General features: G+C 40.1%; 1 protein-coding gene across 3 annotated transcripts in view; it reads left to right on the top strand.

Annotated features, from left to right (window-relative positions):
* The window catches only part of LRRC31 (leucine rich repeat containing 31), a 31,053-nt gene extending 17,410 nt beyond the window's left edge, over positions 1 to 13,643 (top strand). The window contains exons 7-9 of one of the 3 annotated variants that reach the window (XM_003256432.4): positions 1,114 to 1,281; positions 4,726 to 4,893; positions 12,576 to 13,643. In XM_003256432.4, the coding sequence (XP_003256480.1) occupies positions 1,114 to 1,281; positions 4,726 to 4,893; positions 12,576 to 12,907 (668 nt within the window). In that variant the 3' untranslated portion in view covers positions 12,908 to 13,643. Of the gene's footprint in view, positions 1 to 1,113; positions 1,282 to 4,725; positions 4,894 to 12,557 lie in introns of all 3 variants that reach the window. The other 2 variants (XM_012510625.2, XM_012510624.1) reach the window with 2 other exon arrangements.
* The last annotated feature ends 928 nt before the right edge of the window (positions 13,644 to 14,571 follow it).

Below are 14,571 nucleotides of genomic sequence, written 5' to 3'. Positions count from 1 at the left end.
AGAGCTTGCCTTTAGTGAGGGAAGACAGAAAACAAATACATCAACAAGAAAATATCAAATAACGCTGGGTGTTGTGAAAATAAAATATGGTGATGTGATAGTGACCAAGGGGTTACTTTGGTGTGGGTGACCCTGGAAGGCTTTGAGGAGGTAAGCCAGCTTTGTAGAGATCCAGCATACTGCATTTTCTGCCTTGGTAAGAGTTGGGGCAAAGGCCAGAAAAGTAGCCAAAAGATAGCGAATGAGGGTAATTCCTAGCTGGGCCCCTCAGGACCCAGTGCCGTTACCAACAGGTGTCTCTTCTGATTGCTTGTTTTCATTGCCTTACTGGTATTTACATTCTGAGAAAAGAATTATAATTTCAAACATTAATTGAGCAGTTAGTATATGCCAGGCACTATACCAAGCACTTTACCTTTACCAAGTCATTTTACCTTCCCAATGACCAAGTGAAATAGAGAAGGCTAAGAGATTATTTATTTTTTTTTTTTTGAGACGGAGTCTCGCTCTGTCATCCAGGCTGGAGTGCAGTGGCGCAACCTTGGCTCACTGCAAGCTCCGCCTCCCGGGTTCACACTGTTCTCCTGCCTCAGCCTCCCGAGTAGCTGGGACTATGGGCGCCTGGCACCATGCCTGGCTAATTTTTTTTGTTTTTTTTTTTTTTTAGTAGAGACGGAGTTTCACCGTGTTAGCCAGGATGGTCTTGATCTCCTGACCTCGTGATCCACCCGCCTCGGCCTCCCAAAGTGCTGGGATTACAGGCAGTGAGCCACTGTGCCCTGCCGAGAGGGCTAAGAGTTTTTTAGAGTTGAGAGTTTAAGGTTCAGAGAGGTTAATTAACTTGTCCAAAATCACACAGTTCTTTAGTAGCAGATCCAAGATCTAGTTCTCTGTCTCCACAACCTTTGCTCTTCTAGCCTGAAAAGGTCTTGGAAGTAAGAAAGCCCAAGCAGCATGCTGGGAAGAGGCTGGTTTGGGGTGTATAAGGGAGGGAGGGCCGGGTTGGGGAGAGCTGTATTGACTGACAGTTTAAACAGATTGTGGGAACCAAACACCCAGAAGACGCTCTGTGAGATGGTGCCTAAAACATGTCACTGTTCATATTTTTAACAGCTCAGGTCATTCCTTTACTCTCAAATCTTCAAGAATTGGATTTATCAGCCAACAAAAAGATGGGCAGTTCTTCTGAAAACTTACTCAGCAGGCTCCGATTTTTACCTGCACTGAAGTCATTAGTTATCAACAACTGTGCTTTGGAGAGGGAGACTTTTACAGCTCTCGGTAAGAGATTTCCCAGATCCCTGCAGGAACTATGCAATGATGTGAGAGGGAGACTTCTTTTTCTCTGCGTTTCATTCCAAGGCTCAGCCAGTTTGCGAAGTACTAATTTGTCTTCTTTTCAGGACATATGCCTTCTTAAAAGTGACCTTCTGAAAGTCCATAAAAATGATTCTAGTATGTGCAGGGGTTTTTTGTTGTTGTCGTTGTTTGTGTTTTGAGACAGAGTGTCACCCAGACTGGAATGCAGTGGCGCGACCTTGGCTCACTGCAACCTCCGCTTCTCAGGTTTAAGCGATTCTCCTGCCTCAGCCTCCCGAGTAGCTGGGATCACAGGTGCACGTCACCATATCTGACTAATTTTTGTATTTTTAGTAGAGACAGGGTTTCACCATGTTGTCCAGCCTGGTCTCAAACTGCTGACTTCAAGTGATCCACCCTCCTGGGCCTCCCAAAGTGCTGGGGTGCTGGGGTTATAGGTGTAAGCCACCGTGTCTGGCCTTGGTATGTGCAGATTTAACATTTAAAATTTAACGTGTATATAACCAACCTGGGACGACCACATCCATGGTAACTTGTAATTTTGTGGAGGTGTCAATATGAGTTGGGATTGCTGTGGATCTGATGGGAAAGTGAGCCATTTACTAGAGCGTGAGCCTAGCTAACTGCCAAGCAATCACTCCCCACAGGATTTATGTGCTCTCTCAGGAATCTGGGTATGCCTTAAGGTCACACATATACCCCAGCCTACATCAGCAACCTACTGAATCTGAAAGTTCTGCCCATTTGGTGACAAGTTTAGTGTTAGCAAGTAAAGGGAGGTGGCGTTGGGGACCCCGGCACTGTGTGCACAAACTACTGCTTCCCTGGGTGATCGATTTGGAAAAGTGCTACCAAGTCTCTTTGTTTCAAAATATCTCCTCTTACTTGCTGACACTGCACTTGTCACCAAATGGGCAGAACTTAACAACTGACATTTATTGAGCATATCCTATGTGCCAGGCCCCTTTCCAAGAACTTTACATGCATTCACCAACTTAACTCTTACAACTGTATAAGGCATGTGCCGTTGTTCCATTTTATATTTTGCACACAAGGAAACTGAAGCACAGAGATGTTAAGTACATGAGGTAACCCAAGGTCATAAGAGCCAGGGCCAGGATTTGATTTCAGGCAGTCTAATTCCAGATGTTTTGGATCCAGAAAATGTACCACACTCTTCCCCACAGAATAACTGTAATCAGTTTTAGGGAGCTCACAGGCACCCCTTCAAGCACACCTGTAGACTTGTCTGGTGGGTCCATGGGCCCTAGAACAGCAGGGCTGAAGGCTACGTATCCTGGGACGTTTCCCCATCCAGACGTGTGGACAATGAGATGAATGATGCTGAGGGAGCACTGGGAGCAGGGCATGGTGAGGACCAAGTCTATGGGAGCGGAGCAAAACACTCGGGCTGAGCAAAATACTCAGGCTGAGAAGGAGGCCAAGAATGCCCTAAATATAGAGTTCTTCAAATGTGAGGGTAAATAATATGCATTTATTTTTATTAATGTATAATAATAAATAGCTACTCATTTTTATGAATTTAATGCATTTATTTCATTAATAATAGCCCTTGTCTGGTTGACCGTACAATTCATTTTTAAGGAAGTGCCAACTGATAAAAAACACTGGTGAGAGGGTTGGAGAGAAGGACTCCATTTTTAGCATTATCCAGGAATCACCCAAATCCAACAACTCCAATCACGTGTATGGGGGCAAAAAAGAGTTAACATGGCAGGCCTGATGCTGCTATCCCTAGAAAGGCCTGCTATCAACCAGAAAGGCTGGCTCTCAGCTGATATCCCAGAACTTGGAATCTGGGGGTGTTCATACCATTTCCTAACTGATAAGGGTGGTTTGTGCCTAACCTGTTTGCATAAACAACATGGTTTATGCTGAACATGAGCTTTTCTTTTGTGATCATGGAATTTTGGTACATGCTGGGCAGAGGGTAGCTAGACGACTAACCCCCAGTAGAGAACCGTGGACTTGGGTCAGGCACAGTGGCTCACACCTGTAATCCCAGTACTTTGGGAGGGTCTTGCTCTGCTGCCCAGGCTGGAGTGCAGTGGCACTATCATGGCTCACTGTAGCCTTGACCTCCTGGGCTCAAGCGATCACGCCATCTCAGCTTCCTCAGTAGCTGCTGGGTCTACAGGAACATGCCACCACACCTGGCCAAGTTTTGTATTTTTGGTAGAGATGGAGTTTTACTATGTTGCCCATTCTGGGAAAATATTTTTTTTTAAAGGAATTGCAGACATTAGAAGGCACAGCTCTTTCTAATTCTAGCTGAACAATCAATGAATCATGATCAACTAGGTATTACACTAAATTATATCATCTGACATAAATCTACCATTCAATTTGAATTAAGTAAATGAAGCAAATATATATTTCCCTACATCACTTTTAGAAGAAAAAGTTCCATTTCTCCTTAATGTAGATCTCTGTACGGATTTTCTTACTAGATATTATAAAAGAATATATATTTTCCCCTTGAACACATTATTCTCTAGAAGGAAGGCAGAATAGATTAAAATGCGATTAACTTGGGAATAAGATATTCCGGTTAATTTTAACATTGGGGGCAACTGAGAATTAAGCAGAAAATCTTTTACTTTTCTTTAAAAATCTTTCCAAAATACATTAGTTACTTTCCTTGCCTGCAGTAATTGCAGTGAAGTAAATACAAATACGTTTTGGTATTTCAGACTCTGAGGGAGGCTTGCCCCCACCTGAATCTCAGCAGTGACTGTGCAGTGAAATATGTACCAACCAGGACACATTCTGGAAATCTTGACTAGCTGTCCAAGCACTTTGCCTCTTTCTCCTTCCTACATGTGAAGTGAAGGAAAGAAACCCAGCTGGACAGTGAATTCCAATTTATCAAGTTTTGCTTTGCTAAAGTTTCCAATATTTCCCCAAATAAAAACAGACAACAGGCCAGGCACGGTGGTTCACGCCTGTAATCCCAGTACTTCGGGAGGCCAAGGCTGGTGGATCCCGAGTCAGGAGATCAAGACCATCCTGGCCAATATGGTGAAACAGCATCTCTATTAAAATACAAAAATAATTAGCTGGGTGTGGTGGCATGCACATGCAGTCCCAGCTGCTCGAGAGGCTGAGGCAGGGGAATCACTTGAACCCGGGAGGTGGAGGTTGCAGTGAGCCAAGATCGTGCCACTGCACTCCAGCCTGGTGACAGAGCAAGACTCCGTCTCAAAACAAAAAACAGACAACATAAATTGAGGCCATAAATTTAAGGCAGAAGAAAATGGTCTCTACAACTTTCTCAATCCCAGTTATATTAATGTGTTGTCCCAGACCAGTTTCCTCAAATCCAAAGCCTATGATCTGTAAGAAAACCTAAATTACTGCTGTTCGTATCTTTATCACTTTTAGCTGAAGCCTCTGTTCACCTCTCTGCTCTGGAAGTATTCAACCTTTCTTGGAACAAGTGTGTTGGTGGCAACTTAAAGCTGCTTCTGGAAACACTAAAGCTTTCCATGTCTCTTCAAGTGCTGAGGCTGAGCAGCTGTTCCCTGGTGACAGACGACGTGGCTCTCCTGGGTGTGTATCTACTTGTTCCCAAGCACACAGAGCAAAGGGTGCCGCCCCTGCAAAGCACCGGGTGGGGAGGTGGGGGAGGTACCAGACCTGGGGTGAAGCCCTCTGTGCAAATTCCCTTCTCCCCAATATCTGCCGAGAGGTCTACTCAAAATGAGCGAAGGCAATTCTAAAACCACATGACAGTGGAAGGCATTTCCTAAAAGGATATGGATATAGATAGGTGGGGAGGTTCCACACCTCCGCGGTCCATGAGTGTTCCCACTTCAGTCATCTACATCTCACCCATCCGCATGGTTCCAGCACTATTACTTAACTTTTCCTTTAAATTGACTCTTTAATTTAAATGCTTTCATTTAAACAGGAAACTGATTATCGCTGTAACTGAAATACAGGTATCACTTCTCATAGATATTAGACTGCTGATGGCTTTGATTAGAGGCTCCTTCTCTCTATTAGAAAAAGATGAGAGGGTTAAAGTCATACTGTAGTAACAATCTGACCCTTCGTCCATGTCAGTCTAGAAAGATGGAAAGATAATTGAATAAGGAATAACTTTTGCACTGTGGGATTGAGGCTACCCAAATATTCCCTAAAATCATTCTATGTGGCCGGGCGTGGTGGCTCACACCTGTAATCCCAACACTTTGAGAGGCCGAGGCTGGCGGATCACTTGAAGCCAGGAGTTCAAAACCAGCCTAACCAACATGGAGAAACCCCATCTCTACTAAAAATACAAAATTAGCAGGGCGTGGTGGCACATGCCTGTAATCCCAGCTACTCGGGAGGCTGAGGCAGGAGAATCGCTTGAACCTGGGTGGCCGAGGTTGCAGTGAGCTGAGATCGCGCCATTGCACTCCAGCCTGGGCAGCAGGAGTGAAACTCCTTCTCAAAAAACAAAACAAAACAAAACAAAACACCTCATTCTATGTTTCCGCTTTCCCATTATAAAACAATGAATCAGAGTACTCTCTCTGTCTCCCACCTAGCCTTGTCCCCACACTCCATTCACTATTCAGCCATCAGCTAACAGAATTCCAAAGCAATGAGCACGCCTCCAAATGAAGGGCCAGAACGTCACTCCAGGTAGTTGTATCTGTGTTCTCAGTGTATTTATTAGTCAGTTTTGCTATGACACGGCACATGGACCTAAAGATCATGTGTTATGCAAGAATTATTCAGTAATAACCACAGGACTTACGGTGGGAAGCACCGCATTCAAACACTTCATCAGTGGCATATTTTAAAAAACAGAAGCTATGAAAAATAGCAATACAGTTTTACATATTAAATAGTTAAGAAATGAGCAAATATTACACTTTCCCCTGAGAAAGACCTGAAGTTTGTAGAAGTGGTCTGTCCACACTTCCATTGGTGGAAAGAGGGTATGTGGAGATATGAGGGTTGTTGTCCTTATGAGGTGTGTGCATGTCTGCATTTTCTTTCTTTCTTTTTTTTTCTTTTAAGACAAGAGTTTCATTCTGTCACCCAGGCTGGAGTGAAGTGGCATGATCTTGGCTCACTGCAACCTCCGCCTGCTGGGTTCAACAGATTCTCCTGCCTCAGCCTCCCAAGTAGCTGGGATTAGGGGCGTGCCACCATGCCTGGCTAAGTTTTGTATTTTTGTTAGAGACGGGGTTTCGCCCTGTTGGCCAGGCTGGTCTCGAACTCCTGACCTCAGATGATCCACCCGCCTCGGTCTCCCAAAGTGCTGGGATTACAGGTGTGAGCCACTGTGCCCAGACTTTTTATTTCTATATGCAGCTCAATTCAGCTGGGGACAGTTTTATATGTTCACCTAGTGTTTCCTGTGGACAAATAGTGCATAATGCAAACAAGAAATTTGCATTATGCTCAGATTGTTTCCTGACATTTCAATCTCATTGAAATAAACTTGTGTTTTCAAAACAAGTGTTACAGCAAAAATGATTGTAATTAGAAGATGGGGACAAAACATGGTGACTTTAATTTGCGTTACCCTAATTACCAATGACGTCAAACATCTTTTTATGTGTGTATTTTCATTTCTTAGCTCCTTTGGTGAAATGTCTGTTCTAAATCTTTTGCCTAATTTTTAAAATTGGATTGTTTGTTTTCTTATTGATGAGTTTGGAGAGTTTTTAAGATTTTTCTGAATATAAGAAAGTCCTTTATCAGAAATATAATTTGCTCTTATTTTCTGTGGGTCTGTCCCACTGGCTTTTCATTCTCTTGATAGTGTTTTTTTTTTGCAGAGCAAAGCTTTCAGTTTTGATAAAGATTTATCAATTTGTTAATTTGATGAATAGAGTTTTTTTGTATTGCGTCTTAGAGCGTTTTGCAAATCTAAGTTCTCAAAGATTTTTTCCATATTTTTTTCTTAAAGCTTTGTATTTGCCTTTTATATTTTGACCTATTACCTATTTTGAGTTAATTTTTATACAAGGTATGAGGCTAATGTTTTTGCATATCACTGTCTGATTATTTGAGTGCCATTAGTTGAAAAGACTATCCATTCTCCATTGATTTGCCTTTATATTTTTGTCAAAAATCAATTGGCCATATTTGTGATGGCCTACTTCTGGTCTCTCAATTCTGTTCTATTGATCTGTGTGTCTCTTATTTTACCAATATCACACTGTCTTGATTGCTGAAACTTTATAGTAAGTCTTGAAATGAAGTAGTATAAGTATTCTTTGTTCTTTTTCAAAATTGTTTTGGTTATTCTAGTTACTTAGCATTTCTATATAAAGCTAGTATCAGATTGTCAACATCTATTTTAAAAATCCATCTGAAAATTTTACTGGGATTACATTGAATTTATAGATCAATTCAGGGAGAAATAACATCTTAACAATATTGAGTATTCCAATCCGTGAACATAGTCTACCTCTGTATTTAAGTACTCTTTGATTTCTTTCACTGGTGTTTTATAGTTTTTATATTTTGTTAAATTTATATCTGAGTATTTAATTTTGTTCTCTTATAAAATATACTGTTTAATTTTAGATTCCCAATGTTATGTGGATATATAATTGATTTTTGTATATTGACATTTTACTGCAACCTTGCTAAACTCATCTGTTAGCTGTAGGATATTTTTGGTAGATTCTGTAGGATTTTCTATATAGAAAATCATATCATCTATAATTAGAGATAGGTGTTTTGTTTTGTTTTGTTTTTTTGAGATGGACTCTCATTCTGTCACCAGGCTGGAGTGCAGTGGCATGATCTCAGCTCACCACAGCTTCCGACTCCTGGGTTCAAGCGATTCTCCTGCCTCCACCTCCCGAGTAGCTGGGACTACAGGCACGTGCCACCATTCCCAGCTAGTTTTTTGTATTTTTAATACAGATGGGGTTTCACCATGTCGGTCAGGATGGTCTCGATCTCCTGACCTCGTGATCTGCCTGCCTTTGCCTCCCAAAGTGCTGGGATTACAGGCATGAGCCACTGCGCCCGGCCTAGAGACAGTTTTATTTCTTTATCTCTGTGTATCTTTTCTTTCTTTTTCTTGGTTATTTAGCTGGCTAGATTTCTAATAGATGTTGAATGAGATGAGAGCAGACATTCTTGCCTTGCTTCCAGTCTTAGTCTCCTAAGCTAAGGGGGAAAGCATTCCATTTTTCACCATTAAGTATGATGTTAGCTAGGTTTTTTCGTAGCTACCCTTTATCAGGTTAAGGAATCCTAATTTGCTAAGAGTTCTTATAACGAATTTTGTCAAATTATTTTTCTGCATCTATTGAGATGAGCATTTAAAAAACTTTGTAGTTCATTAATATTAATAATAATAATGAATGATAATAATTAATAATATTAACTGATTTTTAAATGTTAAATCAGCCTTGTCATGGTCATTATGTATTATCTTGTTTAAATAGCGTTGGATGTTACTTGCTAATATTCTGTTGAGGATATTTGTGCCTATGTTCACAAGGGGATAATAGTCTACCATTTTTCTTATAATGTCTTTGTCTGGCTTTGTTATGAGGGTATAGGTAGCCTCATACAATGAGTTGGGAAGTGTTCCTTCCTCTTTTATTTTCCAGAAAGATTGTGTAAAATTGGTATTATTTCTTCCTCAACTGTTTCACAGAATTCACCAGTGAAGCCATCTAAACTTGGAATTTTCTTTGTGGGATATTTTAAATTACGAATTCAATCTAAAAAATAGAGATAGAAAAAAAATAGAGATAGGACTATTCCAGTTGTCTATTTCTTCTTAAGCAAGTTCTGATAGTGTCTTTTAAGAAATTGGCCCATTTCATCTAGGTTGTTGAATTTATGGAAATAAAGTTGTTTCCTTGTTATCCTTTTACTGCCCATAGTGATACCCCCTGTCTCATTCCTGACATTGATAATTGTGTTTCTATCTCTTTATTCTTGGCTAGTCTGACCAAAGGTGTTAGTTTTCTGTTGCTGTGTAACATGTTAATTTGTGGATTAAAACAATATCCATATATTTGTTCACAGTTCTTTTTAAAAGCTTATATAAGTGTAAGGGGCACCAGTGCAGTTTTGTTCCATGGGTATATTGTAGTGGTGAAGTCTGGAGTGCTGATGTAACCATCACCTGAATGAATAATGCATCATTAAGTAATTTCTCATCCCTCACCCGGCTCGCAGTTCTGTAGGTAAGAAGTCTGGCACAACTTGTGTCGGTTCTCTGTGTAGGGTATTACAACACTAAAATCAAGGTGTCAGCCAGGTTGAGTTCTCATCTGAAGGCTCTAGGAATAAATCCACTTTCAAGCTCATTGTTGTTGACAGAGTCGAGGACCTTGCAGCTATAGGACTGAGGGTCCCGTTTTCTTGCTAGCTCTCAGCTGGGGGCTGCTGTCAGCTACTAGAGGCCAGCCACATTCCTTGATACATGGCCCCTCATTTTCAAGGCAGGAGTGGATTGTCCATGCCTCTCACACTTTAAATCTCTCTGACTTCTGTGACTTCCTTCCTCTTCTGCCACCAGTAGGAGGAAATTCTCTCTGCTTTTAAAGGGCTTGTGTGATTAGGTTAACTCCACATGGGTAATCTCCCTTTCTTAAAGTCAGGTGTGCCATATAGCCTAAGCTAATCCTGGGAGCAAAATCTACCACATTCAGTCCTGGGGATGCAATGGAAATCTTAAGGTGGCTATTTAGAATTCTGACTACCACAAGGGGTTTATTGATGTTGTGAGTCTTCTAAACAATAAGCTTTTGATTTTCATTTATTTATTTTTCTGAATTAGACACCATTAAATATATTTACTTTATTTAATGTTTATAATTAAAATTTGCTTCTTCAATTAGGTCTTTTTTATTTTTGTCTGCATCAAATTTTATTCACCATGTCTTCAGCCATTGTATATTTTTTCTTAATTTTTACTGACAGTTTTTTTCTCAGGTCAAATTTATACTTTTACGTTTTATCAGGGTATATTTTCCTTCTTTGAATTTTTACTCAATGACAAGTATTACAGGCCAGGCATGGTGGCTCACGCCTGTAATCCCAGCACTTTGAGAGGACGAGGCAGGTGGATCACTTGAGTTCAGGAGTTCGAGACCAGCCTGGCCAACATGGTGAAACCCTGTCTCTACTAAAAGTACAAAAATTGCTGGACATGGTGGCAGGTGCCTGTAATCCCAGCTACTCGAGAAAAAAATAAAATAAAATACATAAATAAATAAATTTATTTTTTTGTTTGGATTTTATAACGTGAGCACCCTATTTTATTATATTTTATTATTTTAGATTTATTACATTTTTAAAAATCTAGGTAGGGGAAATGTAGGCCATGGGTATACTCTTTATAATTTACTATGTGAAAAAATAAATGCCATTAATTATTTTTAAAATGTATATAAGCTAGTGATTAACAAATTTTTAACGTTTCTATTAGAAAAAATATAAAAGTGGCAATTGCTAAAACCATATATAGTAATACTTGTTTTTTGTTGCTGTTGTTGTTTTTGTTTTTTTGAGATGGAGTCTGCTCTGTTGCCCAGTCTGGAGTGCAATAGCACAATCTCAGCTCACTGCAACCTCCACCTCCCAGGTTCAAGCGATTCTCCTGCCTCAGCCTCCTGAGTAGCTGGGATTACAGGCGCCCACCACCATGCCCAGCTAATTTTTGTATTTTGAGTAGAGACGGGGTTTCACCATCTTGGCCAGGCTGGTCTCGAACTCCTGACCTCATGATCCACCCTCTTTGGCCTCCCAAAGTGCTGGTATTACAGGTGTGAGTCACCACACCCGGCCTAAAATGTGTTTTTAAAAAACAAAAAAATAGAGGAAAGGGGACTAGATAAGGCAAGATTGATGTAATGAAGATAATGTTGAAGTTGAATGATGGGTACATGGTGGTCCACTTTCTCCTATTCTCTCCACTTTTTGTGTGTTTGAAAATTTCCATAATACAACATTTTTTAAAAGAGAAAAAGCATGCGCATTGTCTTTAACACTTAGTTAGGTCTTGAGAATATTGTGAGTAATGTTGCGAGACAGGAAGGAAGAGAGACACACAGTGACATGAACACCTAGAGACAGAGTGCAGCTGTTGTGTGCACGGGTGGCTGAGCTCTCAAATTCACTGTGGAATCAAACTGTCGGCAAGTGAAAGTGATGGAGTTGGAGCATCCTCCTTGATCTGAAAGCCATGCGTGTGAGGAAAGACTGAAAGACCAGGGCATGTTCAGTCCTAGAGGGATAAAGTTTGAGGGAGACCTGGCTGTTGTCCAACACCGCAGGGCTGACATGAGGAAGAAGGAGCTGAATGTTTCAGTTGACTGATGGGGGCACTAGGTGAAAGACACCACAAGATAGATTGGGGCCCTGTGGGAGGGCTTCCTCCTGCTAGGAGCTGCTCCATAATGCTGGGGCAAACTTGAAAGAACAGTTCAGCCAGAATTGTGGTGGTCATGAGGAGAGAGGCTGTGAAAAGGATTTCTCTCCGATTATTGATTAGGAGGTTGGATAAGGAGACTTCCAAGATCCCTTGCAACTGTGAGATTCTATACGACTCACCTGATCTCTGCAATCCATTCCTGGGTTTGGTTGAAAAAGGAAACATGTCCCATTTTCCCTGGTTATCTCTCCTGCCTCCTCTTACAGAAGTCTTTACTTCATCATTAACTTATTTATTTTCTGATCAAATAGCTCACATTGTACATTAGTCATCATTTTTAAGTGCCATTGTAGGTAGTACTGATATGTTCTATTCAAAGGGAAAACTGTCATGTGTATTGGGGTCTCTAAGGTGAATTGGAAATTATCCAGGTATGTTCTGCATATGGAAAGTGCTCATTTAAATAATTGCTGGATGAAGAAGGACTGAATGAATGAACAATGAACAATTAAAGCAGCAAGACGATTATTTACAAATGGTCCTTAGTTAAAGCCAATGAGCCATCACTCTTTACATTTAATTAGAGAAAATCTGTAGGAAGAGCTGGGACTTCAGTGGAACAGAGAGCAGGAACTTGACAAAAAAAAATTATTGGGTTGGGATTTGGAAAAAGAAATAAAAAAAGCTGTAGATGGGATGTACAGAGAAGAAATCTGTTACTAATTTCAGATGTCCTGAATAAAGCTACTAATAACAAATCATTACTAATTACTAATCTTGTCATTACTATTCCTGGAGATAGTGTTATGGGAAATGGGAATAGCCATGGCAGACAGTATTCTTGCATATTAGCATTTAGAGTGATTTTGTTTTTCAGCATCGGTCATACAGATGGGTCATCTGGCCAAACTGCGAAAGCTGGACCTGAGCTACAATGACAGCATCTGTGATGCAGGGTGGACCATGTTCTGCCAAAACGTGCGGCTCCTCAAAGAGCTAATCGAGCTGGATATTAGCCTTCGACCATCAAATTTTCGAGATTGTGGACAATGGTTTAGACACTTGTTATATGCTGTGACCAAACTTCCTCAGATCACTGAGATAGGAATGAAAAGATGGATTCTCCCAGCTTCACAGGAGGAAGAACTAGAATGCTTTGACCAAGATAAAAAAAGAAGCATTCACTTTGACCATGGTGGGTTTCAGTAAACTGATTTCCCATGTCCTACTAAGCTACAAACCATTCTCCAAAGGAAAAGAACCTAAACGAATTCCAGAGTCATGAACTGAATTTCAACTTCTGGGCCGTTTAATGGGACTTGTATTACAAGAGCTTTGTAAATATATGTATATTTATAATATCTAATATGAGCATGCCATTATTCTCTGTCTTATGAAACAAAAATGGCATTCTTCAATGGATTTGTTGTGGATATATAATTAGTTCATTTGCTATTTAGAAGCCTTGCCAAAAGTGTTTAGATTTCGGTACTGCAACTGCTTTTCTCTTGCCCAGAAATGTTTTGCCTCTTCTTTTCCTACAAGTTAAATGTTCTAAATATAATGGGGTGTGTGTGTGTGTGTGTGTGGGTGTGTAATTCTAATGTGAAAGGCACTAGCTGTCTAATAGTTTCATGTATCATTACTATTACTATATGTATCTTAATGTGGTCTATGTAGGTTTTTATCAGAAAGTGTACCCTTCTATGGTTTATTATTTTATATTCTGGTGCCTTTTATCTCAGATACAAACCATGAACAGTAATGATAGTCACTGACATATACATCTTAGTAAAAAGTGATTAAAAATTTAAAACCCAGTATGAAAAACACATCTTGTTAGAATAAATTAAAACCTTTTATTGTTTAAAAAAAATTGTTAACATATTGCCTCCAGGCATTTCTTTGAAATGGAATTTGCCTCATAAAACTAATTTAGTTCATTCATGACAGTTTTTGTGTTGCTCTAAACTATTTTTGAAATTTTTGATTTGCTAGAGCATGAAAGTTATTGCATGGCAGAGATATTTGTCTACACATTTCTATTCTGACATGCTCTAGTCAATTATTGTTTTGCTTTCTTCTTATTACACCAATAATTAGTATTGCAATCACTGCCTGAAAGACATGCAAATTTAAAATCAATACTACTCCAAATTAAAACGTTTTCAGGATGAGGAGGTTTTGAATGATGTAAAGGGGATATTTTGGGTTACATGATATAAAAGAATACCATGAGCATTCCCATGAATTCCCTGAGTATCTATGCATATGCAAAAACCTGTGCATGAATGTTCATAGCAGCTTTGTTCACAATAGCGAAAAAACTGGAAACAATTAGTGAAAGGTTAAACAAACTGTGGGACTATGGAATACTCCTCAGCAGCAGAAAGGAACAAACCAGTGATAGATGCCCCCAGCTGGATAGACTTCAAGTGGATTAGGCTGAATAAAAAAGCCAATCCCAGTTACATACTGTGTGTTTACATTTATGTGACATTCCTAAAATGACACAATTATGGATCTGGAGAACAGGTTAGGCATAGGGAGAGGAGTAGGCAGTAGATACGGCTACAGAGGAATAGCACAAGGGAAACTTGTGGCAATGGAACAATTCTGTGTCTTGATTGTGATGGTGGCTACACAAAGCTATATGTGACAAAATTGCATAGGATTACACACACACACACACACAAACGAGCGCACTGTTGATTGTACCAATGTCAATCTTCTGGTTTTGTTATTATGCTATAGTTATGAAAGAGGTCAGCATTGAGGGAGGCTGAGCAGTGTGCATGGACCTACCGAAACACTTCTTTGGAACTTCCTGTGAATCTATAATTATTTCACAGTACAAGTTTTAAAAGTATGCT

The sequence above is a fragment of the Nomascus leucogenys genome, chromosome 11 (genome assembly GCF_006542625.1).
Source record: "Nomascus leucogenys isolate Asia chromosome 11, Asia_NLE_v1, whole genome shotgun sequence".
Lineage (NCBI taxonomy): Eukaryota > Metazoa > Chordata > Mammalia > Primates > Hylobatidae > Nomascus > Nomascus leucogenys.
The sequence above is the reverse complement of the archived record's forward strand: the minus strand, read 5'-3'. Positions and strand labels throughout refer to the sequence as shown.